The sequence below is a fragment of the Hypanus sabinus genome, chromosome 17 (genome assembly GCF_030144855.1).
Source record: "Hypanus sabinus isolate sHypSab1 chromosome 17, sHypSab1.hap1, whole genome shotgun sequence".
Taxonomy (NCBI): Eukaryota; Metazoa; Chordata; class Chondrichthyes; order Myliobatiformes; family Dasyatidae; genus Hypanus; species Hypanus sabinus.
In genome coordinates, this window is record NC_082722.1 from 3,036,481 (window position 1) to 3,064,064 (window position 27,584).

General features: G+C 46.4%; 1 protein-coding gene across 1 annotated transcript in view; it reads right to left on the reverse strand.

Moving 5' to 3' along the window:
• necab2 (N-terminal EF-hand calcium binding protein 2) overlaps positions 1–27,584 on the reverse strand; it is a 426,101-nt gene that overhangs the window by 315,492 nt on the left and 83,025 nt on the right. Inside the window, 1 exon segment of the mRNA XM_059992473.1 lies at positions 1,236–1,344. Within this exon segment, the coding sequence (XP_059848456.1) occupies positions 1,236–1,344 (109 nt within the window).

The following is a 27,584-nucleotide window of genomic DNA, read 5'->3' on the forward strand; positions in this document are numbered from 1 at the left end:
GGACTAGTCTTTACACATTGGATATGTTCACAGACGTTGGACATGGGACTAGTTCACGGACGTTGGACATCGGATTATTTCATGGACATCGGACATCGGACTAGTTCATGGACTTTGGACTTCGGACTAATTCATGGACGTTGGACATTGGACTAGTTCATCCTTGGTGCTGAAGTCAGCTGAAGCAACTTCCCTTCAAGAAACCGTTACCTTACCAGTGGCAGTGGTGAGGTGGAAACGATAGGGTCTTTTAAGAGACTCCTGAATGGATAAATGGAGCTTAGAAAAATAGAGGGTTATGGGTAAGCCTAGGTAGTTCTAAGGTAAAGACATGTTCGGCACAGCTTTGTGGGACGAAGGGCCTGTATTGTGCTGTAGGTTTTCTATGTTTCTGTGTAAACTGGCCACCCACAGTCCGTCATGAATCACTCAGGATAACAATGTTGATCAGTGTCAATGTATCTGAACTGATGATAGAGCTGTGTTCAGTCCTGCTGTTGTTGAAACTGTCCATCCAGCATTTCTTGATCTCTCTCACCCTAAGTCCTCCATCCCTCCCTCTACAGTATAGCCCACATCCTCCTCATTCCTGCCCAGCATGGCACTTCAACCTACTGTCCAGCACTCCTTCTTACACTGCGTCAGGCTGTCCTCCAGTTCTACCCCGTCTCTTCTCACGTTCCCTGCAGCCTAAATGCCTGTACTCCACAGCCCATTTCATATATCGACCCTCAGTATTACCCTGCCCCCCCCCACCTGCCCAGACTCCAGCCTGGTTCCTAACATGTCCTGCCCCTGTGCTGACCTGTCACACACATGAACAAACACACCAGTACATTGTTAGCAACTGCTTCACTGCCATCCAATCAGTGGCAGTGCAATGACAAGTTCCCAAGCCAAGCACAGCAAAGAGCTTCCCAACAGGCTGAAGAAGAATCCCTGCCAAAAATACCCCCAATATCTCCAGATAGGTGGACAGAGAAGGTCTGAGGTTAGGCTCAGAGCTGCCGTTAGAATAACCTCAGCTCCTGGAGGCCTTGGCCTTAGTACAGAGGTAAGGCTTTGGCTTTGCCTCAAAAACCTCACCAGGCACAAGAAAGCAAGTCTAACCAAGGTGGACTGGGGAGTTGGGGGGTCAGAGTCCCAGGAGGGTTTACGTGGTTCCCACCACCACCCACACCCTCAGTTCCTTTCATGGTGACCAGGTGAGAGCGAGGTTGGAGGGGCTGTCTTACTTGGTCTTGTCCAGGTCGATCGTATGGAAGAGGTTTTCCAGTTCTTCTTCATTGAGGGTCCCATCAGAAAAAAAGGCCCGGAATTCATCCAAGGACAACTTGCCATCATCTGGAAGGCAAAGACAGAAGCGGATTCAGTCCATCTCAGCAGGTGAAGAACCCCAGGCTCAGACCACATTACACCACACAACAACACTCTCCACACTTGCAATCTGCAGTCCAGACCCTGTCAAACACATCCCTCAACCAAGGGGAAATTGAAGAGGCACATAGAGCCACCACCTCAGCACCAGACAGCCAGGTTCAGTGCTGAGCTGTAGTGCTGCCTGTGTGGAGTTTGCATGCTCTCTCTCTAACCAGCTGGGTTTCTTTGGGATGGTCCAGTTTCCTTCCACATCTCAAAAACCTGTGGGCTGATAGATTAATTGAGCAAATCGATGGCCCCTTTCATGTGTAGGTGGTGGGAGGCGATGGGAACATGGGGGGGTGGGACTAAGGTGGGATGGATATGGCTGGATGATGGTGAGCACGGTTCAGTGGGCTGAGGAGCCTGTTTCCTTGCTGTACAATGACTGCGGAACATTCAGGTGCAGTTCTGTAACGTAGAAGTAGGAGAGTCTGAAATTAGAGGGTTTAAGATGAGGGGGAGAAATGTAAAGACTAAATGTCTCACACAGAGAGTGCCCTGTTTATGGAACAAGCTGCTTGGCAAAGTGGTTACAAAGGCAACACTAAAAGACATTTGGACAGGGAAATGTTTAGAGAGAAATGGGCCAGATGTAGATAAATTGTTCCTGCTCTGTTGGACAGCTGGGTCAGTATGTACATGATGGTCCCAAGTGCCTGTTTGGGATGGGTGGCAGTGCAGATGCTCCGTTCTACAGGACTGGTGCCGAAGTTGAAATGGCTGAATGCTTGAAGCATGGCCAGGCCCAACCATGTGAATCACTGCCCCCAATTCTTCAAGCGGTAAAATAAATTGGGCACGTCCTGGTTCACCACACTGATTTCTGTATCTGCACCCTCAAAGCATTCTATCTGGATGTATAATGGCTTATTTTACATTAATCTTTTATCCGGATGACCACCATGGTTTGCTATGGCAACCGCACTGCTCGAGACTACAAGAAAACGCAGAGTTGTGAACACAGCTCAGCATATCACAAAAACCAGCCTCCTCTCCTTTCCATGAATTCTGACAAGATGTCCTACCACATCAGTAAAGGAGCTGACATAAAATCAAAGACCCCACCCACCCCAGACATTCTGTCTTGTCCCTTCTTCCAATCAGAGAAGATACTAAATTCTGAAAGCACATAACCACCAGGCTCAAGAACAGATTCTACCCCACTGTTATGACTCTTGAATACACCTCTTATGCAATAAGATGGAGTCCTGACATCAGCATTTACCTCGTTACGACTTTGCACCTTAGTACCTGCACTTTCTCTTTAACTGTTACAGATTATTCTGCATCCTGTTACCTTTTTCCCTTGTACTACCTCAATGTACTGATATGATGAATGGATCCGTATGCAAAACAAAGATTTCACTGTACCAATTATAAACACAGAACTTATTTAGTATTCAGCAAGCTGATTACGGACAGTAGCCAGCATCTGGGGAAGGATACTGTTTTAAATTCAGCTTCTGCAGAGTTTCGATTTTCAATAGATTCAGCTGACAGCCAGAATTAACTTCTCCTGGAGCTGGAATATCTTCCAGAGAGCCTCAGCTGACAAGTAAACTGCATAGGCTGGCCGTGAGTTCATTGTCACCATGTCGCCTAACACTTTGTTCTACAGCAGGCTTCCTGCTCAGCAATCCTTACCTTGGAAGAAGCAAGTTGCCACTGCCAGCCTGAGGTCATCCTCCAGTCATTAATGTTTGCAGTTCAGGGCGTTTTGGCAACTTCCCAGTCAGTGCGGAAACCCTGCCCAAGGTTTGGAGTCGAGGACTGGTCAGGTAGGCAGACAGCTCTGCTGCCTGGGGGAAAGGATCAGGTCACAGAGTGCAACCAGCCGATGGCTCACCATGACTGGTACTTGGTTCTCCAGCTGTGCCGGGTGGTGGAGAAATCAGTGTTGGTTTACTATTGTCACATGTACCGAGATATGCTTGTTTTGCATATCATCCATATAAATTAAACCATTACACAGTGCATTGAAGTAGAACAAGGGAAATAACAGAATGCAGAAGAAAGCTACGGAGAAAGAGCAGTGGAGGTAAACAATAAGGTGGAAGATTATAACGTGCTGATGAAGGATCTCAGCCTGAAACATTGACTGTTCGTTCCCCTCCAGAGAACCTGCCTGAACTGCTTGGTTCTCTCAGCATTTTGTTCCTTCAAGCTCATAATGTCAGGTTGTTAGGTCAGGTGTCCATCTTATCATAATAACAGTCCTATAGTGCTTTCAGGCTTCTGTTCATTGGGAGAGAGGAGAAGAGAGAGAGAGGCAGGTCTTTACTGAGGCAGCGAGAAGTACAGACACCATACCGTCTCAGTAGATTAACTGTGAAAGTGACACAAGAACTAAGAATAAGGATAAGATCCTTGTGAGGAAATATTAAGACCATAAGATATAAGAGCAGAATTAGACCATTTGGCCCATCAAGTCTGCTTGGTTAATTTTCCTCCCAGTCCCAAACTCCTGCCTTCTCCCCGTATCCCTTCATGCCCTGACCAATCAAAAATCTGTCAAGCTCTACCTTAAATATACATAAAGATGGACTCCACAGCTGGCTGTGGCAATGGTTTCCAAAGATTCACCACTCTCTGGCTAAAGAAATTCCTCCTCATCTCTGTTCCAGAAGGACACCCCTCTTTTCTGAGTTTATGTCTTCTGGTCTTAGACTCTCCCCCCATGGGAAACATCCTCTCCACAGCCACTCTGTCAGGGCCTTTCACAATTCAATAAGTTCAATGAGGTCAACCCTCTTCCTTCTGAATTCCAGTGAATACAGGCCCAAAGCCATCAGCTACTCTTCGTACCCCTGTTAAACTTGCTCCAGTGTCAGCACATCCTTTCTGTGATAAGGGACCCAATCCTGCTCTCAATACTCCAAGTGAGGCCTCACCAGTTTTTTTTATAACGTTTCAACACGACATGCTTGATTTGACATTCTAGTCCTCTTGAAATTAATGCCAACATTGCATTTGCCTTTCTCACCACAGGCTCAACCTGCAAACCTACACAAGGACTCCCAAGTCCCTCTGCACTCAATTTTTTTGTATTTTCTCTCCATTTAGAAAATAGTCAAACCTTTCATTTCTTCTAACCAAGTGCATGACCGTACCATTCCCGACACTGTATTCCATCTGCCATTTCTTTACCCATTCTCCTGAAATGTTTAAGTCCTTCTGTAGCCTCTCTACTTCCTTAAAATGACCTGTCTCTCCGCATATCTTCATATCGCCAGCAAACTTTGTGAAAAAACCATCAATTCTACCATCCAAGTTATTGACATATAATGTAAAAAGAACCAGTGCTAACACAGACCCCTGTGGAACACCACTAGTCACCGGCAGGCAGTCAGAAATGGCTCCCTTTATTCCCAATCCTTGCATCCTGCCAATCAGCTACTGCTAGAATCGTTCCTGTAATACCATTGGCTTGTAACTTGTTAAGCAGCCTCATGTGTGGCGCCTTGTCAAAGCCTTCTAAAACTCAGCCAATTCTCCTTTGCCTATCCTGCTTGTTATTTCTTCAAAAGATTCCAACAAATTTGTCAGGCAAGATTTTCCCTTGAGGAAACCATGCTGAATATAGCCTATTTTATCATGTGCCTCTAAGGAAACTATAGGCTGGTTAGCCTGACCTTATCCTTAATAATCGACTCCAACATCTTCCCAACCACTGAGGTCAAGCTAACTGGCAAATAGTTTCCTTTCTTCTGCCTCTCTCCCCTGTTGAAGAGTGGAGTGATATCTGCATTTTCCAGTCTTCCAGAACCATTCCAGAATCTAGTGCTTCTTGAAAGATTATTACGAATACATCAACGATCTCTTCAGCCACCTCTTTCAGAACCCTGGGGTGTACACCATCTGGTCCAGCTGACTTATCTATCTTCAGGCCTCTCAGTTTCCAAAGAACTTTCTCTCTTGTTATGGTAACTTCACACATTTCATGCCCCCTGGTTCCTATAACATCCACCTTACTGCTCATGTCTTCCACAATGAAGACTGATGCAGAATACTGATTCAGTTCATCTGCCATTTCATTGTCCCTCATTACTACCTCCAGTAGTCCAATATCCACTCTCATCTCCCTTTTACACTTTATGCATCTGAAGAAACTTTTGGTATCTTCCTTAATATTATCGGCTAGATTCCTTTCATATTCCATCTTTACCTTCTTAATGACTTTTAGTTAGTTACCTTCTCTTAGTTTTTAAAAGCTTTCCAATCCTCTAACTTCCCACTGATTTTTGCTCCATTATATACTCTCTCTGTCCTTTATGGTGGCTTTGTCTTCTCTCGTTAGCCATGGCTGTGTCATCTCAGCCACTGATGTTTCACTTGTGTAATGTGTTGCACTCTGGGAGAACACAGGTGAACAGAAAGTACAAATCCTATTTATCCATAATTGGAGTGTACCCTTCTATTGTTGTTCCTTTTTGCATCTTGTGGCACATTCGATGGCATTTTTGCAGCATTCTGATATTTATACTCAACCTGGCATGAAGGAGCTGGCCAGTACTGGTGCCTCTACCCCATCAGCTGGCCACCCTTCTACAGCTTGCCAACTTAAGAGTCTGCCTGAATGCCTCTTAAATATATCTGATTCCAGCACTTCCTCTGATATCAACTATTCTCTATGTAAAATAGCTTGCTCCTCTGATCACTTTGAAAGGTCCTTCCCCTTACCGTAAACCTCTTGTATCAGATTTCAACTAATTCCCCAAACAGATGGCTTGACAAGCTATTTGTAAAAAAGATGTAGACCGGAGAACAGAAGGTCTTAGTTTTGGAACAAGGGGTCAGCTACTGAGAATCACAAACAAACTTTTGCAGCATTTGATCTAGTGGAGGCTTTATTTAAAACTCAGTGACTTGTACTTTTGTAATAGCTTAGAATAGATCTGACGTGGCTTTAATGAACAACAGAGCTGACTAACAACCGGCCATCTTGTCTCTATTTTTTGTGACAGTTTTATGTTCAGAACGTGTCAGGCAATTATCAATAATCCTAAATACAAGGGATTCTACAGATGCTGGTAATGCAGAACAACACTCAAAATTCAGGAGAAACTCAGCAGGTCAGGCAGCTACCATGGAAGGGAATAAATGTTTTAGGCCAAGATTCTTCATCAGGACTGGGTAGCAAGGGGGCAGAAGCCAGAGGAAGGTGGTGGAGGAGGAGTATAAGCTGGCAAGTGAGACTGGGTGAGGGGGAGGGGTTGCAGTAAGAAGTTGAGATGGGATAAGTGGAAGAGGGAAAGGGCTGAAGAAGAAGACCATGGAAGAAAGGGGAGGAGGGGAATCAGAGGAAGGTGACGGGCAATTGTGAAGAAGATAAGGAGTGTGAGAAGGTAACCAGAAAGGGGAATGAGAAAAGAACACTTAAGCTCTATCCACTGCCAAAGGTGGGATCCCATTTGAATTCAGTTTCCCATTGCCATTGACAAAATCAATTTACTGCAGGTTCTGGAAGACCTGAAGAAAACAATGGAAATACAAATCTGAATAGATAGCAGATGCTCCTTTGCCTGCTAACAGCCTCTCCCAATCAAATGCTGCTAGTTCCTGGCCAATACAATCAACACTTGTGTTGTCCCCATCTAGGACTTTATCCTGTGGACTAACTTCATCTTTTTTCTTAACTATAACTAAGAGTTATAGTCACTGGCCCCCAAAGTGCTTGCCCCCCCTCCCCTGCAGCACATCAGCCCCCCAGCCTCATTTCTTTCTTGGGTCAGCTGTGCCCTGGAAGAGATCCAAGTGGTCGGAGAAATTGACCAGTTCTGCAGCCATGCATTCATCTGACCTATCCTCCTCCAACCTCCTGCATCCTGAGATCTGCTATCAGTTCCAGCTTCTCACTGTCTGAGAGGTTCATCCAGTCTTCGCTCTGAAGTTCTGTTACTCATCCAGGCTCCAGCACTTTTATTGAATAATGTGCCCGCAAAATTTTACTCTGGTATCAGTGGTTTACAAACGTAACTTCTTTCTGTAGTCAAACACCCCCAGATAAATAATTTTAATCTCACTTATTTATTGTCTATTATTTTCTACACACTCATTGATCAGAGATGGGGAGGAAAGGGATGTGTTCCTACAGAGTGATTAGAGGGTGTTAGGACCTGTGCTGTTAATCTCTGGATTATCCCAATTCCGTATGCTAGTGCAGACAGGAGAAGAAGGGTTGGGAGCCATGTGATGTTTGAGAAGCTCAGGAAGAGCTGAACACACAGGAGTGGTGTAGGAGGCTTTTGCAACCGTTGATAGATCAGCTGAACCCTTCAAGAGCAAGTAAATAAAGTTGCGTCTGGTTGGAACACAGTCCAAGTCAGACAGAAAAAAGATGGTTGCATTAGGAATGTGGTCAGCAACTCAGTGGGAAACCTCCCTCCCCTCACAGCCTATTTACTGTAGACAAGGATGAACATACGAAGTATGAGATTTGATTCATCTCATAATAATTAATCTATTGAGTTAAGTTCTGAATAAAATCAGTGACATCCCCAATTCATCAGATTCCTCTGAGCGAAGAGATCTTAAACTTGTCTTGGGTTGCATAAAAGCCACTTTAGTGACCAGTACATCTTCAGAATGTGGAAGAACCAAGCACCCAAGAAGCAGTGCGTAACCATAGGAATAATGCATACAGGCTGAGATCAAACTTGAGTGTGGGGTTGGAGCGCTGTATCTCTGTATCTGATTATACTGATTAGAAGTTACCCCAAGTACGAGACATTCCTAATACACAGCAGCCATAATAAAAGATCGTGCTTAATCCAGGCCCACTCTTCAGACTGGGGCACTCCACAGCTCCTGGAATTTGGTAGCATAATTTGTTTAGGAGTTCCCTTTCAAATGAGCAGCTTCGAACTGGATCTGATGAGAGAGGGGCGTGAGCATCCTTCTTACAGAAAGGTGCACTGCATCTTAAAATCAATCTCTCCTGCAGCACAGGAACACCACAATGCGGGCACATATTTTGTAAAAGTCACACCACATTTAGGAGTACCGACATGAAGATGCCCCTCACATTCAGGTGCACTCTACTTGTCAGAGAGTCCAACCCCGAGGCACTGGGAATCCCACCGCACCCCACAGAAGGGGATAAGCGAATAACCCTTAATACAGGGCAAGCCTTCATACAGAGGCTTCCTACACATGGAAGTGCCCCCCCCCCCCCCCCACACACACACACACACACACACACACACACACACACACCTTACACTGAGCAGCACCATTAAAAGCAGAAACATGCTTATCTACCCTACAGGGTACATCCTCTCTCAAGAGTGTCTCACACAGACGCCTCCCTCCGTATACAAGCGACACCCTTCATACACAGAACCCTAAATACCCCCTATTACAGTTGCATCTTTCACACAGCAGCACACTACACCTTACATTGTGGAACATCCTTAGTACAGGTATCTGGGAATAGAGTTCCATGATTCCTTTCACTGTGGCGTCAATGGTGCAGTGGATAGCCAGAGGCAAAAGTCACTAATATGAGGGGCCATACTTTCTCGTTTATTGGATGAAAGTGTAAGGGGCTATCAAAGGTAAGTTTTTTACACAGAGAGGGCTGGTGGTAGTGGAGGCAGATATATTGGGGATGCTGAAGAGACATTTAGGCACATGGATGTTAGAAAAAATAAGGGCTTTGTAGGATGGAAAGATTAAATTAGGGGCTCCCAACCTGGGATTCACAGACACCTCAGTTAATGGTAGGGGTCCATGGCATAAAATGACTGGGAACCATTAGATTAAATTAATCTTAGATTGGGTTAAGAGTAGACACAACGTCATGGACCAAAGAGCGTGTAATGTGCTGTAATATTTAATATTGTACTAACACAGGAGCATCATTATTATTTTTAACAGAGGAAGCAGAGTGTATATGCAGCTGTATTCAGTACATATAAAGTGGAACACCCTTCATTTAGGTGTGCTTTTAGTACAAGTCCAGCCGGCATACCGCAGCACCATCTACAGGACAGCAATATGGGATCGCCCAATGTACTCAACCATCCTTTCTACAGGAATCCATTTCCAGCAAGAACACAGGAGAGCACTCACTGGAAACGTATCTTAGAGCAGACAATAGAGGAACACTCCCACCCCCACAGTACATCACTTTTTGACAGGAATAACCAGCATTCAGGGAAAGTTGACATCTTATGCAACCATTCCGATTGGAACAGCTTTCACGAGGGGATGCCTAAAAGACAGTCAAGCCCTAAGTACAGGGGAGCCGCAAACCATCAGCTTCAACCCTGAGAGTGATAGAGACATAGAGCCTGCAAGCAGGCCAGTCACCCCATCATGACCCACAACAAGTAGGCACCCACCCTTATTAATCCAGGGCTCTACACCTGAGCGATTCAACCACTCCATCCAGGCACTTCTCCAGCGCTGTCAGTGACTCTCCCGTGTTCCAGCTACTCACCACGCTCAGGGTGAGAAAGGTTCCCCTCAGATCCCCTCTAAATCTCTTCCCCCACAATCTAAGTCTGTGTACTCTAGTTTTATCTGCCTCTGATGTGGGGAAAGGTTACATGCAGCCTACCGTATCTATAGCACTCATCATCTTGTGCATGTACCTGATCTGTCCCACTCCTGCACTGTTATAAAGCTGCTGTCTGTGGAAATTAGTGAACACACACAATCCAAGTTCACAGGCTCCAGCTGAACTGTCTCTGATAACTTGTACAACCGCTCTGCAACTTCTGTGCATTCAGATCAAAATCTTAGTGTGGTATAATTTTCTTTCTCTCTGCCCAATAGTTAACTTCATTTCAACCTTTTGAAGAAACCTGGACATAAAGCTCAACGAAAGCTTCTATCTAGTGTTATAAGACGACATAATAGTACCCTCGTATGATTAGGTGGACTTTTATGATCTTGCACTTTATTGTCTACCTGCACTACACTTTCTCTGGAGCTGGTACACCTTATTCTGCATTCTGTTTTACCCTGCCCTACCATAATGCACTGTGTAATCAGTTGTTCTGTATGAACAGGTTTTTCACTATACCTAAATACATGGGACAATCGTAAAGCAAAGCCAACCCCATTGAGTCTGGTTTCTCTTTCCACAGATGCTGCCTGACTGACGGAGCTCTTCCAGCATTTCTGTTCTTATTTCCTGAATCGCCAACATCGTTTAGCAATCTGTAGACTGTCCTGAGTGGGATCGCAGCATAAACACACAGGGTTACAGCAGCTCCATACATACAGGACACACTCACCACACTGAGTGTCTGCACAGGGGATCACAGGGTCCCTGTATATACACAGGACCACTGGGTTCCTGTATACACGGTGTCAGAAAGCAGCAAATACATAGGATCCCAGTGTTCCTGTACATAGAGGGTTACAGTAATCCTGTATATACACAGGACATAGAAACATAGAAAACCTACTGCACAATACAGGCCCTTCGGCCCACAAAGTTGTGTCGATCAATGCCCCTACCTTAGAAATTACTAGGCTTACACATAGCCCTCTATTTTTCTAAGCTCCATGTACCTGTCCAAAAGACTTTAAAAGAGTCTATCATATCCGCCGGCACCACACTTTCCGGCAGCCATTTCCATGCACTCACGACTCTCTGAGTAAAAAACTTACCCCTGACATCTCCTCTGTACCTACTCCCCAGCACCTTAAACCTGTGTCCTCTTCAGCCCTGGGAAAAAGCCTCTGACTATCCACACAATCAATGCCTCTCATCATCTTATACACCTCTATCAGATCACCTCTCATCCTCCATCGCTCCACGGAGAAAAGGCAGAGTTCACTCAACCTATTCTCATAAGGCATGCCCCCCAATTCAGGCAACATCCTTGTAAATCTCCTCTGCACCCTTTCTATGGCTTCCACATTCCACAGGGTTCCTGTATACACAGTGTCAGAGAGCGCAAATACATAGGATCCCAATGTTCCTGTACATATAGGGTTACAGTGGCCCTGTATATACACAGGACCACAGAGTTCCTGTACACATAAGGTCACTGTGTCGCAGGATATACACAGGGCCACTGTGCCTCTGCAAACACCGTTTCACAGGGTCACAGCTCGCTGCTGCTGTTCCCACTACCCGCACCACGGGCAGAGATCTTGTATCCCATTCAGCTGCTGACCACACTGACAGCCCCTCCTCATGGTTCACATCTGCAGCCTGGAATTCGGTCCCCCTCCCTCCACGTCCTGCCACCAGCTGTGGTCAGTGCCAGGGTGGGCACCTGGTGGGAGTGCTGAGGCACCCTGTCTATCTGCCAGACCCTCCCCCCCCCACCGCACCCTCCAACACCTCTGTCGGGCTGCTGGTTGCTACGGCGCCCGCTCTGTCTATCTTTAGCTGAAAGAGCAGGAGCAGCTGAGCCCCACTCCCTCCGGTGGATAGGTCTCCCTGACATCACTTGTTTCCACGGCAACCGGTGTCTATGGAGAGGAAACGAGGTCTCTAACAACCCCGCAACGCTTATCTCAGCTCCACGGAGACGTCTCGCGATAAGACCGGCTTGTGTTTCCTTTAGACAGTCCTGGCCTCACACTCCGAGCTGGATGCGTTAAATACGCCTCTATCTGTCCAACAAGTGAATCAGCGCTGGAATTTGAGCCCTCTCTGCTGATGCACGCAAGCAATTATCTTCTTTTTACCAACAAGTCCTGATAATATTTATCTTCCTGCAATAAATAAACCAGACGTAACACAGACTCCTTTCGCTCCTGTTTCCCGGTGCTTTCCCTTCTCTCTCTACACTGACCACTTCTGTAGTAACACACGCAAACTGCTGGGGAAGCTCAGCACATCAGGCAGCACCTAAAGGGAGGACTAAACTGTCGACGTTTCAGGTCAGGACCCTTCATTAAAGGACACAGCCTCAGAATACCAGGAGTAATAATAACAGGGTTGTCGTGGTGGGAGATTTTAATTTCCCAAATATTGATTGGCATCTCCCTAGAGCAAGGGGTTTAGATGGGGTGGAGTTTGTTAGGTGTGTTCAGGAAGGCTTCTTGACACAATATGTAGATAAGCCTACAAGAGGAGAGACTATACTTGATCTGGTATTGGGAAATGCACCTGGTCAGGTGTCAGATCTCTCAGTGGGTGAGCATTTTGGTGATAGTGATCACAATTCTATCTCCTTTACCAAAACATTGGAGAGGGATAGGGACAGATAAGTTAGGGAAATGTTTAATTGGAGTAGGGGGAACTGTGAGGATATCAGATAGGAACTTCAAAGCATAAGTTGCAGAAAGGGAAATGTACAGAAGAAATGTGGCAAATGTTCAGGGGGTATTTGCGTGGGGTTCTGAGTAGGTACGTTCCAATCAGACATGGAAAGGAGGCAAGAACCGTGGTGTATAAAGGCTGTTGTAAATCTAGTCAAGAATAAAATAAGAGCTTTCGAAAAGTTTGAAAAAACTAGGTAATGATATGAATCTGGAAGATTATAAGGCTTGCAGGAAGGAGCTTAAGAATGAAATTAGGAGAGCCAGAAGGGGCCATGGGAAGGCCTTGGTGGGCAGGATTAAGGAAAACCCCAAGGCATTCTACAAGAATGAGCAAGAGGATAATATGTGAGAGAATAGGACCAATCAAGTGTGACAGTGGAAAAGTGTGTATAGAACCAGAGGAAATAGTGGAGGTATTTAATGAATACTTTGCTTCAGTATTCATTATAGAAAAGGGTCTTGGCAATTGTAGTGCTGACTTGCAGTACACTGAAAAGCTTGAGCACGTAGATATTAAGAAAGAGGATGTGCTGGAGCTTTTGGAACGCATCAAGTTGGATAAGTCTCCTGGACCAGATGAGATGTACCCCAGGCTACTTTGGGAGGTGAGGGAGGAGATTGTTGAGCCTTTGGCGATGATCTTTGAATCATCAATGGCGACGGGAGAGGTTCCGGAGGATTGGAGGGTTGCGGATGTTGTTCCCTTATTCAAGAAAGGGGGTAGAGAAAACCCAGGAAATTATAGACCAGTGAGTTTTACCTCAGTGGCTGGTAAGTTGATGGAGAAGATCCTGAGAGGCAGGATTTATGAACATTTGGAGATGTATAATATGATAAGGAATAGTCAGGGCTTTGTCAAGGGCAGGTCGTGCCTTACGAGCCTGAATGAATTATTTGAGGATGTGACTAAACACATTGATGAAGGAAGAGCAGTAGATGTAGTGTATATGGATTTCAGCAAGGCATTTGATAAGGTACCCCATGTGAGGCTTATTGAGAAAGTAAGGAGGCATGGGATCCAAGGGGACATTGCTTTGTGGGTCCAGAACTGGCTTGCCGACAGAAGGCAAAGAGTAGTATTAGACAGGTCATATTCTGCATGGAGGTCGGTGACCAGTGGGGTGCCTCAGTGATCTGTTCTAGGACCCCTACTGCTTGTGATTTTTATAAATGACCTGGATGAGGAAGTGGAGGGATGGGTTTGTATGTTTGCTGATGACACAAAGGTTGGAGGTGTTGTGGATAGTGTGGAGGGCTGTCAGTGGCTACAACGGGACATTGATAGGATGCAGAACTGGGCTGAGAAGTGGCATCTGGCGTTCAACCCAGGTAAGTGTGAAGTGATTCATTTTGGTCGGTCAAATATGATGGCGGAATATAGTATTAATGGCAAGACTCTTGGCAGTGTGGGGGATCAGAGGGATCTTGGGGTCTGAGTCCATAGGACACTCAAAGCAGCTTTTCTGGTTGACTCTATGGTTAAGAAGGCATATGGTGTATTGGCCTTCATCAATCGTGGGATTGAGTTTAAGAGCTGAGAGGTAATGTTGCAGCTATATAGGACTCTGGTCAGATCCCACTTGGAGTACTGTGCTCAGTTCTGGTCGCCTCACAACAGGAAGGATGTGGAAGCCGTAGAAAGGTTGCAGAGGAGATTTAGAAGGATGTTGCCCAGATTGGCGAGCATGCCTTATGAGAATAGGTTGAGTGGACTCCGCCTTTTCTCCTTGCAGTGACGGAGGATGAGAGGTGACCTAATAGAGGTGTACAAGATAATGAGAGGCATTGATTGTGTGGATTGTCGAAGGCTTTTCCCGAGGGCTGAAATGGCTATCACGAGAGGGCATAGTTTTAAGGTTAACACGTACAACATGCTGGAAGAACTCAGCAGGTCAGTCAGCATCCGCAGAAACGAGGAGTCAACGTTTCGGGCCGAGACCCTTCATCAGGACTGAAGAAGGAGGGGGGAGGGTGGGAAGGAGAAGGCTGGTAGGTGCCAGGTGAAAAACCAATCAGAGGAATGATCAAGGGGTGGGGGAGGGGAAGCAGGGAGGGGATAGACAGGAAAGATGAAGAAGGAATGTAAGGGGAAAGGACTATGGGTAGTAGAAGAAGGCAAAATCATGAGAAAGGTGTTAGGCAGCTGGAAGAGGAGGCAGAGTTAAAGTGGGATGGGTGAAGGGAGAGGGAGGGAATTACTGGAAGTTGGAGAATTCGATGTTAATGCCAAGGGGCTGGAGACTACCCAGACGGTATATGAGGTGTTGCTCCTCCGACCTCAGTTTGGCCTCATCATGGCAGTAGAGGAGGCCATGTATGGACATATCCGAATGGGAATGTGAAGGAGAGTTGAAGTGGGTGGCAACGGGGAGATCCTGTCTGTTGTGACGGACGGAGAGGAGGTGCTCGACGAAGCGGTCCCCTAATCAGCGCCAGATCTCGCCGACGTAGAGGGGGCCACACTGGGAGCACCGTTTTCAATAGATTACCCCAACAGACTCACAGGTGAAGTGCTGCCTCACCTGGAAGGACTGTTTGGGGCCCTGAATGGTGGTAAGAGAGGAGGTGTAGAGACAGGTGCAGCACTTACGCTTGCCGGGATATGTACCAGGTGGGAGATCTGTGGGTACAGAGGAGATGTCAGGGGTAAATTTTTTACGCAGATAGTAGTGAGTGCGTGGAATGGGCTGCTGGCAGCAGTGGTGGAGGCAGAAACAATATGGTCTTCTAAGAGATTTCTGGATGGAGCTTAGAAAAATAAAGGGTTATGGGTACAGCCTAGGTAGTTCTGAGGTAGGGACATGGTCGGCACAGCTTTGTGGACCGAAGGGCCTGTATTGTGCTGTATGTTTTCTATGTTTCCATGTCCCTTTAGCACAGAGATGAGGAAGAAATTCTTTAACCAGAGGGTGGTGATGCTGTGAAATTCATTACCCCATACGGTTGTTGGGGCCAAAGTATATTTAAAGTGAAGGGTGTCAAAGGTTACGGAGAATGGAATTGAGAGGAACTGTAAAGCCACCATGATGGAACAGTGTGGCAGACCCTGTGGACCGAAGGCCAATCCAGTGGACTTGTGGACTGTTTATTCCCCTCCATAGATACACACTGACTTGCTGAGTTCCTCCTGTATTTTATGTGTTTGACTCCAGGTTTCCAGCATCCACAGAATTTCTTGTATCCATGATTTGCTGCCCTACTTTCGCATCCTCTCAATCTGCACCCCTTCACCACAATTCTATGTATTTGTTTCTCTGGCTCATTGTCCAGCAAGGGGGTGCCACAGATAAGATGGTTTATTTCTTGCTGAAGCATAGGAACCATATAAAATTATGAGATGCTAAGACAGATTCACTAGTCAGTATCTTTTTGTCATGGAATATGGGAGTCCCAGTCTGGAGGGCAATGGCTTAAGATGAGAGAGCAAAGATATCAATGAGATCAGAGTGGTAAGCCTGTCTTTCGGACAGGTGGTGCACCTCCAGAAGAGACGGTATGGGTGGGTATCATTGGACAAGTGATTGAATAGGAAAACATTAAAGGAAGATGGCAGAATGGATTAGTGCAGATAGGCAATGGATGCACTGCACAGAAGGGACTGGTGCTGTGCTGAATAATTTGATAACTCAATGGTAAATCTGTATAACTCAATAAGCTGGGAGAAAATGAAGTGTAAGGCAAGATCCCACAGCAACTCCAGCACAGGATGAGGACAATGAGTGGAGGAGCTGGTTTAGGGCTGCCAAATATAGAGTAATGGGGGGGGGGGGGGGTGCAAAGGAGATGAGCCAGTTCTCAAATGCAGAGAATGATCATTCAAACCCTTGTTTAGAATGAGACCTCAATCCCTACCAGAAAATAAAACAAGGCACCTGGCTCTTTGGTGATTCACAATCTGAAGGGAAAACAGCTAATGAGGAAGCAGACTGCAGTCTATAAATTGTTCAGAAAAAAAATGAGGCAAGAGTGAAGAGTCAGACAAGGTATGAGTGAAAAGCAAATGTGGAGAAGTTATTTTGGGAAATAGTTTCTTTTTAATGAACAGAGAAGTCATTGCAAACAGCAGCCAAGTGAAACAAAACACTGCTGGCGATAAAGGTTAGACTGGGTTCTCGGACACTTCTCCCACCTCCAGCACCTTCATCATGTGGTCTTTGCAGAGAAAGAGAAGTGATCCCCAAGGCAAGACAATGCATAGCTACAGCACTAACCAATCAAGAGCAGGCTGTAGAGACACATTCAAAAGGTCCTGAGGTCAATGACTGGGAAAGCAGAGGAAGGCAAACACTGGTCTTTCTCACCCGCAGACCAGGAGTCCTGAGGTCAATGACTGGGAAAGCAGAGGAAGGCAAACACTGGTCTTTCTCACCCGCAGACCAGGAGTCCTGAGGTCAATGACTGGGAAAGCAGAGGAAGGCAAACACTGGTCTTTCTCACCCGCAGACCAGGAGTCCTGAGGTCAATGACTGGGAAAGCAGAGGAAGGCAAACACTGGTCTTTCTCACCCGCAGACCAGGAGTCCTGAGGTCAATGACTGGGAAAGCAGAGGAAGGCAAACACTGGTCTTTCTCACCCGCAGACCAGGAGTCCTGAGGTCAATGACTGGGAAAGCAGAGGAAGGCAAACACTGGTCTTTCTCACCCGCAGACCAGGAGTCCTGAGGTCAATGACTGGGAAAGCAGAGGAAGGCAAACACTGGTCTTTCTCACCCGCAGACCAGTGAGCACACTGCACAAATGTCCAAGATCAATGAGTTGCCACCTAACCCACAGCAGAGACCAAGACATCTACCACCTTCCTCATTGCCATTCACCAACGCAGGCAGTTTTGTAAGTATATAAAGGATTAATAATTGACTTTGGAGAAGAGTTTGCAAGTAAAGAGGCAATCTGGTGCCTTGAGCAATGCACACAACATGCTGGAGGAAATCAGCTCGTCAGGCAGTGTCGATGGAGGGGAATCAACAGTCAACATTTTGGGCTGAGATCCTTCATCAGAACTGGAAAGGAAAGAGTCAGAAACCAGAATAAAAAGATAATAAGACCACAACAAAATGGGGCGTGGTACAAACTGGTAGGTGAGAGGGAAGACTGGGTAGGGTGAGGGAGGGGGAATGATAGGTGGAAGACAAAATGGGCTAACAGGAGAGGAGAACATGGGAGAGTGAAGAAGAGAGAGGCAAGGGGTAGGGAAGCAGTCCTATCCCCAAATAAACAGAAGTAAATGACATTCTCGTCCCTGTAGCTGTCCTTATACTATTGCTACCAGAGGCTGAGACTGGCATTTTCTCCTCCGAAAGGCACCCTGGACAGACAGCAGGAATCCAAAGGGAGCTGGTGACCTAGATCTGACATGGGTTTCGTGAGAGGAGGCACACAGTGACAATGGACCATTGCTTTACCATCTGGACATCTGTGGTCCACCACAAACTGTTAATGCCTGCGATATGTATAAATGTAAATGTAGGAGGTAGGATTACTGAGTCTCTGGATGACCCAAAAGTCAGTGGAGTTGTGGACAGTGAGGAGGGCTATCTAAAGAACAGCAGATCATAAGAAAAGTTGCACATTTGCAGCTGGAAGTTAATCCTGACAAGTGGGAAGTCATATAGAGGTGGGACATGGTAGCACACTGAGGAATGTTGTTGAATACAGGGACCCAGCGCATCTGTAGTTGTGAACCTCCCATAATTCAGGACATTTACAAAGACAGATGTGTAAAAAGGGCCCATCTAATCACTGGGGACCCGACTCACCCCAACCACAATCTGTTCCAGCTGCTACCATCCGGGAACTGGTACCGCAGTATAAAAGCCAGGACCAACAGGCTCGGCGACAGCTTCTTCCACCAGACCATCAGACAGATTAACTCATGCTGATTTGAGTGTACTCTCTATTACATTGACTGTTTAATTTATTATAAATTACTATGATTGCACATGGCATGTTTAGATGGAGATGTAACATAAAGATTTTTACTCCTCATGTATGTGAAGGATGTAAGAAATAAAGTCAATTCAATTCCATTCAAGTCAAGCCTGTTGTTCCTGAAAACATGTAAATTGGATAGTGAAGATGGGATGACACATTTGTCTTCAGACGTCATGGCATAGAATAGACGGTATATTATGTGGTCACTTCACTCAACACTTGCTACTTGGAGTGTTAGGTGCAGTTCTGGTCAGCACACTCTACTGGGGAGAGTGCAGAGGAGCCTTGCCAGGATCTTGCTTGGACTGGAGGGATTCAGTTATAGGGTGAGATTGAACAAGCTGAGTTTGTTTGCCTGGAGTGAAGGAAGAAGAGTGGTGACCTGATTGAAGTATATGAATAGATAGTGAAAATCTCTGTCCCGTGGTGGGTTCATCTAACACCAAGTAATGGGTTAAAGGCAAACTGAAGGAGTTTCAAAGGGGATCTGAGGGTTAAGTTGTTTTTTTTTACATAAAGAGTGGTTGATATCTGGAATTTGCTTCTAGAGATGGTGGCAGAATCAGATACAATCTCAATGTTTAAGGCATTTAATCGGCACGTTGTGGAAGGAAACAGCCCTAACATGAGAAAATTGGATTAGTGTAGATGGACAAGAAGGTGATTAGCCAAATGGCCTGTTCCTGTATCTTATGTAGAGTGAATCAAGTGACGTTAAGACACAAGAGCACAGTCACGTGATCAGTAATCTCACGGGGCAGTCACATGATCAGTAACCTCACAGAGCACAGTCACATGATCAGTAATCTCAGTAATCTCCCAGAGAACAGTCACATGATCAGTAATCTCACAGAGCACAGTCACATGATCAGTAATCTCAGTAATCTCCCAGAGAACAGTCACGTGATCAGTAATCTCATGGAGAACAGTCACATATAACCAGATATAACCATATAACAATCACAGCACGGAAACAGGCCATCTTGGCCCTCCTAGTCCGTGCCGAACCCTTAATCTCACCTAGTCCCACCTACCCGCACTCAGCCCATAACCCTCCACTCCTTTCCTGTCCATATACCTATCCAATTTTACCTTAAGTGACACAACTGAACTGGCCTCTACTACTTCTACAGGAAGCTCATTCCACACAGCTATCACTCTTTGAGTAAAGAAATACCCCCTCGTGTTTCCCTTAAACTTCTGCCCCCTAACTCTCAAATCATGTCCTCTAGTTTGAATCTCCCCTACTCTCAATGGAAACAGCCTATTCACATCAACTCTATCTATCCCTCTCAAAATTTTAAATACCTCGATCAAATCCCCCCTCAAACTTCTACGCTCCAATGAATAGAGACCTAACTTGTTCAACCTTTCTCTGTAACTTAATTGCTGAAACCCAGGTAACATCCTAGTAAATCGTCTCTGCACTCTCTCTAATTTATTGATATCTTTCCTATAATTCGGTGACCAGAACTGCACACAATATTCCAAATTTGGCCTTACCAATGCCTTGTACAACTTTAGCATTACATCCCAACTTCTGTACTCAATGCTTTGATTTATAAAGGCCAGCGTTCCAAAAGCCCTCTTCACCACCCTATCTACATGAGACTCCACTTTCAGGGAACTATGCACAGTTATTCCTAGATCTCTCTGTTCCTCTGCATTCCTCAATGCCCTACCATTTACTCTGTATGTTCTATTTGGATTATTCCTGCCAAAATGTAGAACCTCACACTTCTCAGCATTAAACTCCATCTGCCAACATTCAGCCCATTCTTCTAACTGGCATAAATCTCCCTGCAAACTTTGAAAATCCACCTCATTATCCACAACACCTCCTACCTTAGTATCATCGGCACACTTACTAATCCAATTTACCACCCCATCATCCAGATCATTTATGTATATTACAAACAACATTGGGCCCAAAACAGATCCCTGGCACCCCGCTAGTCACCGGCCTCCATCCCGATAAACAATTATCCACCACTACTCTCTGGCATCTCCCATCTAGCCACTGTTGAATCCATTTTATTACTCCAGCATTAATACCTAACGACTGAACCTTCTTAACTAACCTTCCATGTGGAACTTTGTCAAAGGCTTTGCTGAAGTCCATATAGACTACATCCACTGCCTTACCCTCGTCAACATTCCTCGTAACTTCTTCAAAAAATTCAATAAGGTTTGTCAAACATGACCTTCCACACACAAATCCATGCTGGCTACTCCTAATCAGATCCCGTCTATCCAGATAATTATAAATACTATCTCTAAGAATACTTTCCATTAATTTACCCACAACTGATGTCAAACTGACAGGTCTATAATTGCTAGGCTTCCTTCTAGAACCCTTTTTAAACAATGGAACCACATGAGCAATACGCCAATCCTCCGGCACAATCCCCGTTTCTAATGACATATTAAAGATCTCCGTCAGAGCTCCTGCTATTTCTACACAAACTTCCCTCAAGGTCCTGGGGAAAATCCTGTCAGGATCCGGAGATTTATCCACTTTTAAATTTCTTAAAAGCGCCAGTACCTCCACCTCTTTAATTGTCATAGGTTCCATAACTTCCTTACTTGTTTCCCACACCTTAGACAATTCAATATCCTTCTCCTTAGTGAATACCGAAGAGAAGAAATCATTCAAAATCTCTCCCATCTCCTTCAGTTCCACACATAGCTGACCACTCTGATTCTCTAAGGGGCCAATTTTATCCCTCACTATCCTCTTGCTTTTAATATAACTGTAGAAACCTTTCGGATTTACTTTCACCTTATTTGCCAAACCAACCTCGTATCTTCTTTTAGCTTTTCTAATCTCTTTCTTAAGATTCCTTTTACATTCTTTATATTCCTTGAGCAATTCCTTTACTCCATGCTGCCTATATCTATTGTAGACATCCCTCTTTTTCGGAACCAAATTTCTAATATCCCTTGAAAACCATGGTGCTCTCAAACCTTTAACCTTTCCTTTCACCCTAACAGGAACATAAAGATTCTGTACCCTCATAATTTCACCATTAAATGACCTCCATTTCTCTATTACATCCTTCCCATAAAACAACTTGACCCAATCCACTCTCTCTAAATCCCTTCGCATCCCCTCAAAGTTAGCCTTTCTCCAATCAAAAATCTCAACTCTAGGTCCAGACCTGTCCTTCTCCATAATTATACTGAAGCTAATGCTATTGTGATCACTGGACCCGAAGTGCTCTCCAACACATACATCTGTCAGCTGACCTATCGCATTCCCTAACAGGAGATCCAACACTGCCCCATCTCTAGTCGGTACTTCTATGTATTGTTGCAAAAAACTATCCTGCACACATTTCACAAACTCTAAACCATCCAGCCCTTTTACAGAATGAGCTTCCCAGTCTATGTGTGGAAAATTAAAATCTCCCACAATCACCACCTTGTGTTTACTACAAATATCTGCTATCTCCTTACACATTTGCTCTTCCAACTCACGCGCCCCATTAGGTGGCCTATAATACACTCCTATCAGTGTTACTGCACCTTTCCCATTCTTCAATTCCACCCAAATGGCCTCCCTAGAGGAGCTCTCTAATCTATCCTTCCAAAGCACCGCCATAAGATTTTCTCCGACAAGCAATGCAACACCTCCTCCTCCGGCCCCTCCTACTCTATCACACCTGAAGCAACTAAATCCAGGAATATTTAGTTGCCAATCACACCCTTCCTGCAACCATGTTTCACTAATAGCTACAACATCATAATTCCAGGTATCAATCCACGCTTTAAGCTCATCCACCTTTCTTACAATGCTCCTAGCATTAAAATAGATACATTTAAGATACTCTCCATCTCCCCCTCTCTTTCCATCCCTAACAATGCATTCAAATTTATTATCCTTTTCTTTCTTCTCCCCTACATCTTCGGGCTGAGCGCATCCCTTCTCCATCACCTGCCTTTCCTCCCTCACACACTGTCTATTTACTTGCTCCACTGGTGAACTAACCTCCTCTCCCATAGGCTCCTCAAATAGTCTCCCGCCCCCCCCCCCCATCTTACTAGTTTAAAGTCAGCCCTGTAGCCCTAGCAAACCTCCCCGCTAGGATATTGGTCCCCCAACGATTCAAGTGTAACCCGTCCTTCTTGAACAGGTCACTCCTGCCCCAGAAGAGGTCCCAATGATCCAGAAACTTGAATCCCTGCCCCCTGCTCCAATCCCACAGCCACGCATTCATCCTCCACCTAATTCCATTCCTACTCTGACTGTCGCGTGGCACAGGCAGTAATCCCGAGATTACTACCTTTGCGGTCCTTCTTCTTAACTGCCTTCCTAACTCCCTATACTCTTGTTTCAGGACCTCTTCCCCTTTCCTTCCTATGTCATTGGTACCTACATGTACCACGACCTCTGGCTCTTCACCCTCCCACTTCAGGATATCTTGGTCAGTAATCATGATCAGTAATCTCACACAGCAGTCACGTGATCAGAAAATGCACAGAGCACAGTCACGTGATCAGTAATCGAACAGAGAATAGCCACATGATCAGTAATCTCACAGAGAACAGTCACGTGATCAGTAATCTCACAGAGAATAGTCACATGATCAGCAATCGCACAGAACTAAAAAGCCGTCTCCAGGGGCGGACTTAGATTTTGCTGTGTCTTTCATAATATACACAACAAAGGAGCAATGGAGGGTTATCAGCTGCATTATGATTGTCTCCAAAACCCACATTTCAGACAGTCAACAGCTACATGGTTTCCACCTCAGTGAGACAGAGCCAATGCCCAGATAGGCAGTGCCCCACAAACATACACCCAGAGAGCCAGTGTCCATCAAACCTATACACAGAGAAGCTGTGTCCATCAAACCTATTCCCTGAGCCAGTGTCCATCAAACCTACACCCAGAGAGGCAGTGTCTATCAAACCTATAGCCTGAGAGCCAGTGTCCATCAAACCTATACACAGAGAGGCTGTGTCCATCAAACCTATACCCTGAGCCAGTGTCCATCAAACATACACCCAGAGAGGCAGTGTCCATCAAATCTATACACAGAGAGGCTGTGTCCATCAAACCTATACCCTGAGCCAGCGTCCATCAAACCTACACCCAGAGAGGCAGTGTACATCAAAACTACACCCAGAGAGGCTGTGTCCATCAAACCTATACCCTGAGCCAGTGTCCATCAAACATACACCCAGAGAGGCAGTGTCCATCAAATCTATACACAGAGAGGCTGTGTCCATCAAACCTATACCCTGAGCCAGTGTCCATCAAACATACACCCAGAGAGGCAGTGTCCATCAAACCTATACACAGAGAGGCTGTGTCCATCAAACCTATACCCTGAGCCAGCGTCCATCAAACCTACACCCAGAGAGGCAGTGTCCATCAAAACTACACCCAGAGAGGCAGTGTCCATCAAACCTACACCCAGTAAGCCGGTGTCCATCAAAACTACACCCAGTGAGGCAGTGTGCATCAAACCTACACCCAGTGAGCCAGTGACCATCAAACCTATACCCTGAGCCAGTGTCCATCAAACCTATACCCTGAGCCAGTGTCCATCAAACCTATACCGAGTGAGGCAGTGTCCATCAAACATACACCCTGAGCCAGTGCCCATCAAACCTACACCCAGATAGGCTGTGTCCATCAAACAAACACCCAGAGAGCCAGTGTCCATCAAACCTATACCCAGAGAGCCAGTGTCCATCAAACCTATACTCTGAGCCAGTGTCCATCAAACCTACACCCAGTGAGGCAGTGTGCATCAAACCTACACGCAGAGAGGTAGTGTCCATCAAACCTACACCCAGAGAGGCTGTGTCCATCAAACCTATACCCAGAGAGGCAGAGTCCATCAAACATACACCCAGAGAGGCAGTGTCCATCAAACCTATACCCAGAGAGCCAGTGTCCATCAAACCTATCCCCTGAGCCAGTGCCCATTAAACCTACACTCAGAGAGGCAGTGTCCATCAAACCAATACATGAGCCAGTGTCCATCAAAGCTATACCCTGAGCCAGTGTCCATTAAACCTACACCCAGAGAGGCAGCGTCCATCAAACCTATACACAGAGAGGCTGTGTCCATCAAACCTATAGCCTGAGCCTGTGCCCATCAAATATACACCCAGAGAGCCAGTGTCCATCAAACCTATACCCTGAGCCAGTGTCCATCAAACCTATACCCTGAGCCAGGGTCCATCAAACCTACACCCAGAGAGGCAGCGTCCATTAAACCTATACACAGAGAGGCTGTGTCCATCAAACCTATAGCCTGAGCCAGTGCCCATCAAACATACACCCAGAGAGCCAGAGTCCATCACACCTATACACAGAGAGGCTGTGTCCATCAAACCTATTCCCTGAGCCAGTGTCCATCAAACCTACACCCAGAGAGGCAGTGTCCATCAAACCTACACCCAGAGAGCCAGTGCCCATCAAACCTACACCCAGAGAGGCAGTGCCCATCAAACCTACACCCAGAGAGCCAGTGCCCATCAAACCTACACCCAGAGAGGCAGTGTCCATCAAACCTACACCCAGAGAGCCAGTGCCCATCAAACCTACACCCAGAGAGGCAGTGTCCATCAAACCTATGTCCTGAGCCAGTGTCCATCAAACCTACACCCAGTGAGGCAGTGTCCATCAAACCTATACCCTGAGCCAGTGCCCATCAAACATACACCCAGAGAAGCAGTGTCCATCAAACCTATCCCCTGAGCCAGTGCCCATTAAACCTACACTCAGAGAGGCAGTGTCCATCAAACCAATACATGAGCCAGTGTCCATCAAAGCTATACCCTGAGCCCGTGTCCATTAAACCTACACCCAGAGAGGCAGCGTCCATCAAACCTATACACAGAGAGGCTGTGTCCATCAAACCTATAGCCTCAGCCTGTGCCCATCAAATATACACCCAGAGAGCCAGTGTCCATCAAACCTATACCCTGAGCCAGTGTCCATCAAACCTATACCCTGAGCCAGGGTCCATCAAACCTACACCCAGAGAGGCAGCGTCCATTAAACCTATACACAGAGAGGCTGTGTCCATCAAACCTATAGCCTGAGCCAGTGCCCATCAAACATACACCCAGAGAGCCAGAGTCCATCACACCTATACACAGAGAGGCTGTGTCCATCAAACCTATTCCCTGAGCCAGTGTCCATCAAACCTACACCCAGAGAGGCAGTGTCCATCAATCCTACACCCAGAGAGCCAGTGCCCATCAAACCTACACCCAGAGAGGCAGTGCCCATCAAACCTACACCCAGAGAGCCAGTGCCCATCAAACCTACACCCAGAGAGGCAGTGTCCATCAAACCTACACCCAGAGAGCCAGTGCCCATTAAACCTATACACAGAGAGGCTGTGTCCATCAAACCTATTCCCTGAGATAGTGTCCATCAAACCTACACCCAGAGAGGCAGTGTCCATCAAACCTACACCCAGAGAGCCAGTGCCCATCAAACCTACACCCAGAGAGGCAGTGCCCATCAAACCTACACCCAGAGAGCCAGTGCCCATCAAACCTATACCCTGAGCCAGGGTCCATCAAACCTACACCCAGAGAGGCAGCGTCCATTAAACCTATACACAGAGAGGCTGTGTCCATCAAACCTATAGCCTGAGCCAGTGCCCATCAAACATACACCCAGAGAGCCAGAGTCCATCACACCTATGCACAGAGAGGCTGTGTCCATCAAACCTATTCCCTGAGCCAGTGTCCATCAAACCTACACCCAGAGAGGCAGTGTCCATCAATCCTACACCCAGAGAGCCAGTGCCCATCAAACCTACACCCAGAGAGGCAGTGCCCATCAAACCTACACCCAGAGAGCCAGTGCCCATCAAACCTACACCCAGAGAGGCAGTGTCCATCAAACCTACACCCAGAGAGCCAGTGCCCATCAAACCTACACCCAGAGAGGCAGTGTCCATCAAACCTATATCCTGAGCCAGTGTCCATCAAACCTACACCCAGTGAGGCAGTGTCCATCAAACCTATACCCTGAGCCAGTGCCCATCAAACATACACCCAGAGAAGCAGTGTCCATCAAACCTACACCCAGTTAGGCTGTGTCCATCAAACATACACCCAGAGAGGCAGTGTCCCTCGAACCAACACCCAGAGAGGCAGTGTCCCTCGAACCTACACCCAGAGAGGCAGTCTCCCTCGAACCTACACCCAGAGAGGCAGTGTCCATCAAACCTATACCCAGAGAGGCAGTGTCCATCATACCTAAACCCAGAGAGGCAGTGTCCATCGAACCTACACCCTGAGACAGCGTCCATCAAACCTATACCCTGAGCCAGTGTCCATCAAACCTACACCATGAGCCAGTGTCCATCAAACCTACACCCTGAGCTAGTGTCCATCAAACCTATACCCTGAGCCAGTGTCCATCAAACATACACCCAGAGAGCCAGAGTCCATCAAACCTATACCCAGAGAGGCAGTGTCCATCATACCTAAACCCAGAGAGGCAGTGTCCATCAAACCTACACCCAGAGAGGGTGTGTCCATCAAACCTAAACCCAGAGAGGCAGTGTCCATTAAACCTACACCCAGAGAGGCAGTGTCCATCAAACCTATACCCAGTGAGCCAGTGTCCATCAAACCTACACCCAGAGAGGCAGTGTCCATCAAACATACACTCTGAGAGGCAGTGTCCATCAAACATACACCCAGAGAGGCAGTGTCCATCAAACCTATTCCCTGAGACAGTGTCCGTCAAACCTATACCCTGAGCCAGTGTCCATCAAACCTATACCCTGAGCCAGTGTCCATCAAACATACACCCAGTGAGCCAGAGTCCATCAAACCTATACCCAGAGAGGCAGTGTCCATCATACCTAAACCCAGAGAGGCAGTGTCCATCAAACCTATACCCAGAGAGGGTGTGTCCATCAAACCTAAACCCAGAGAGGCAGTATCCATCAAACCTACACCCAGAGAGGCAGTGTCCATCAAACCTATACCCAGAGAGGCAGTGTCCAT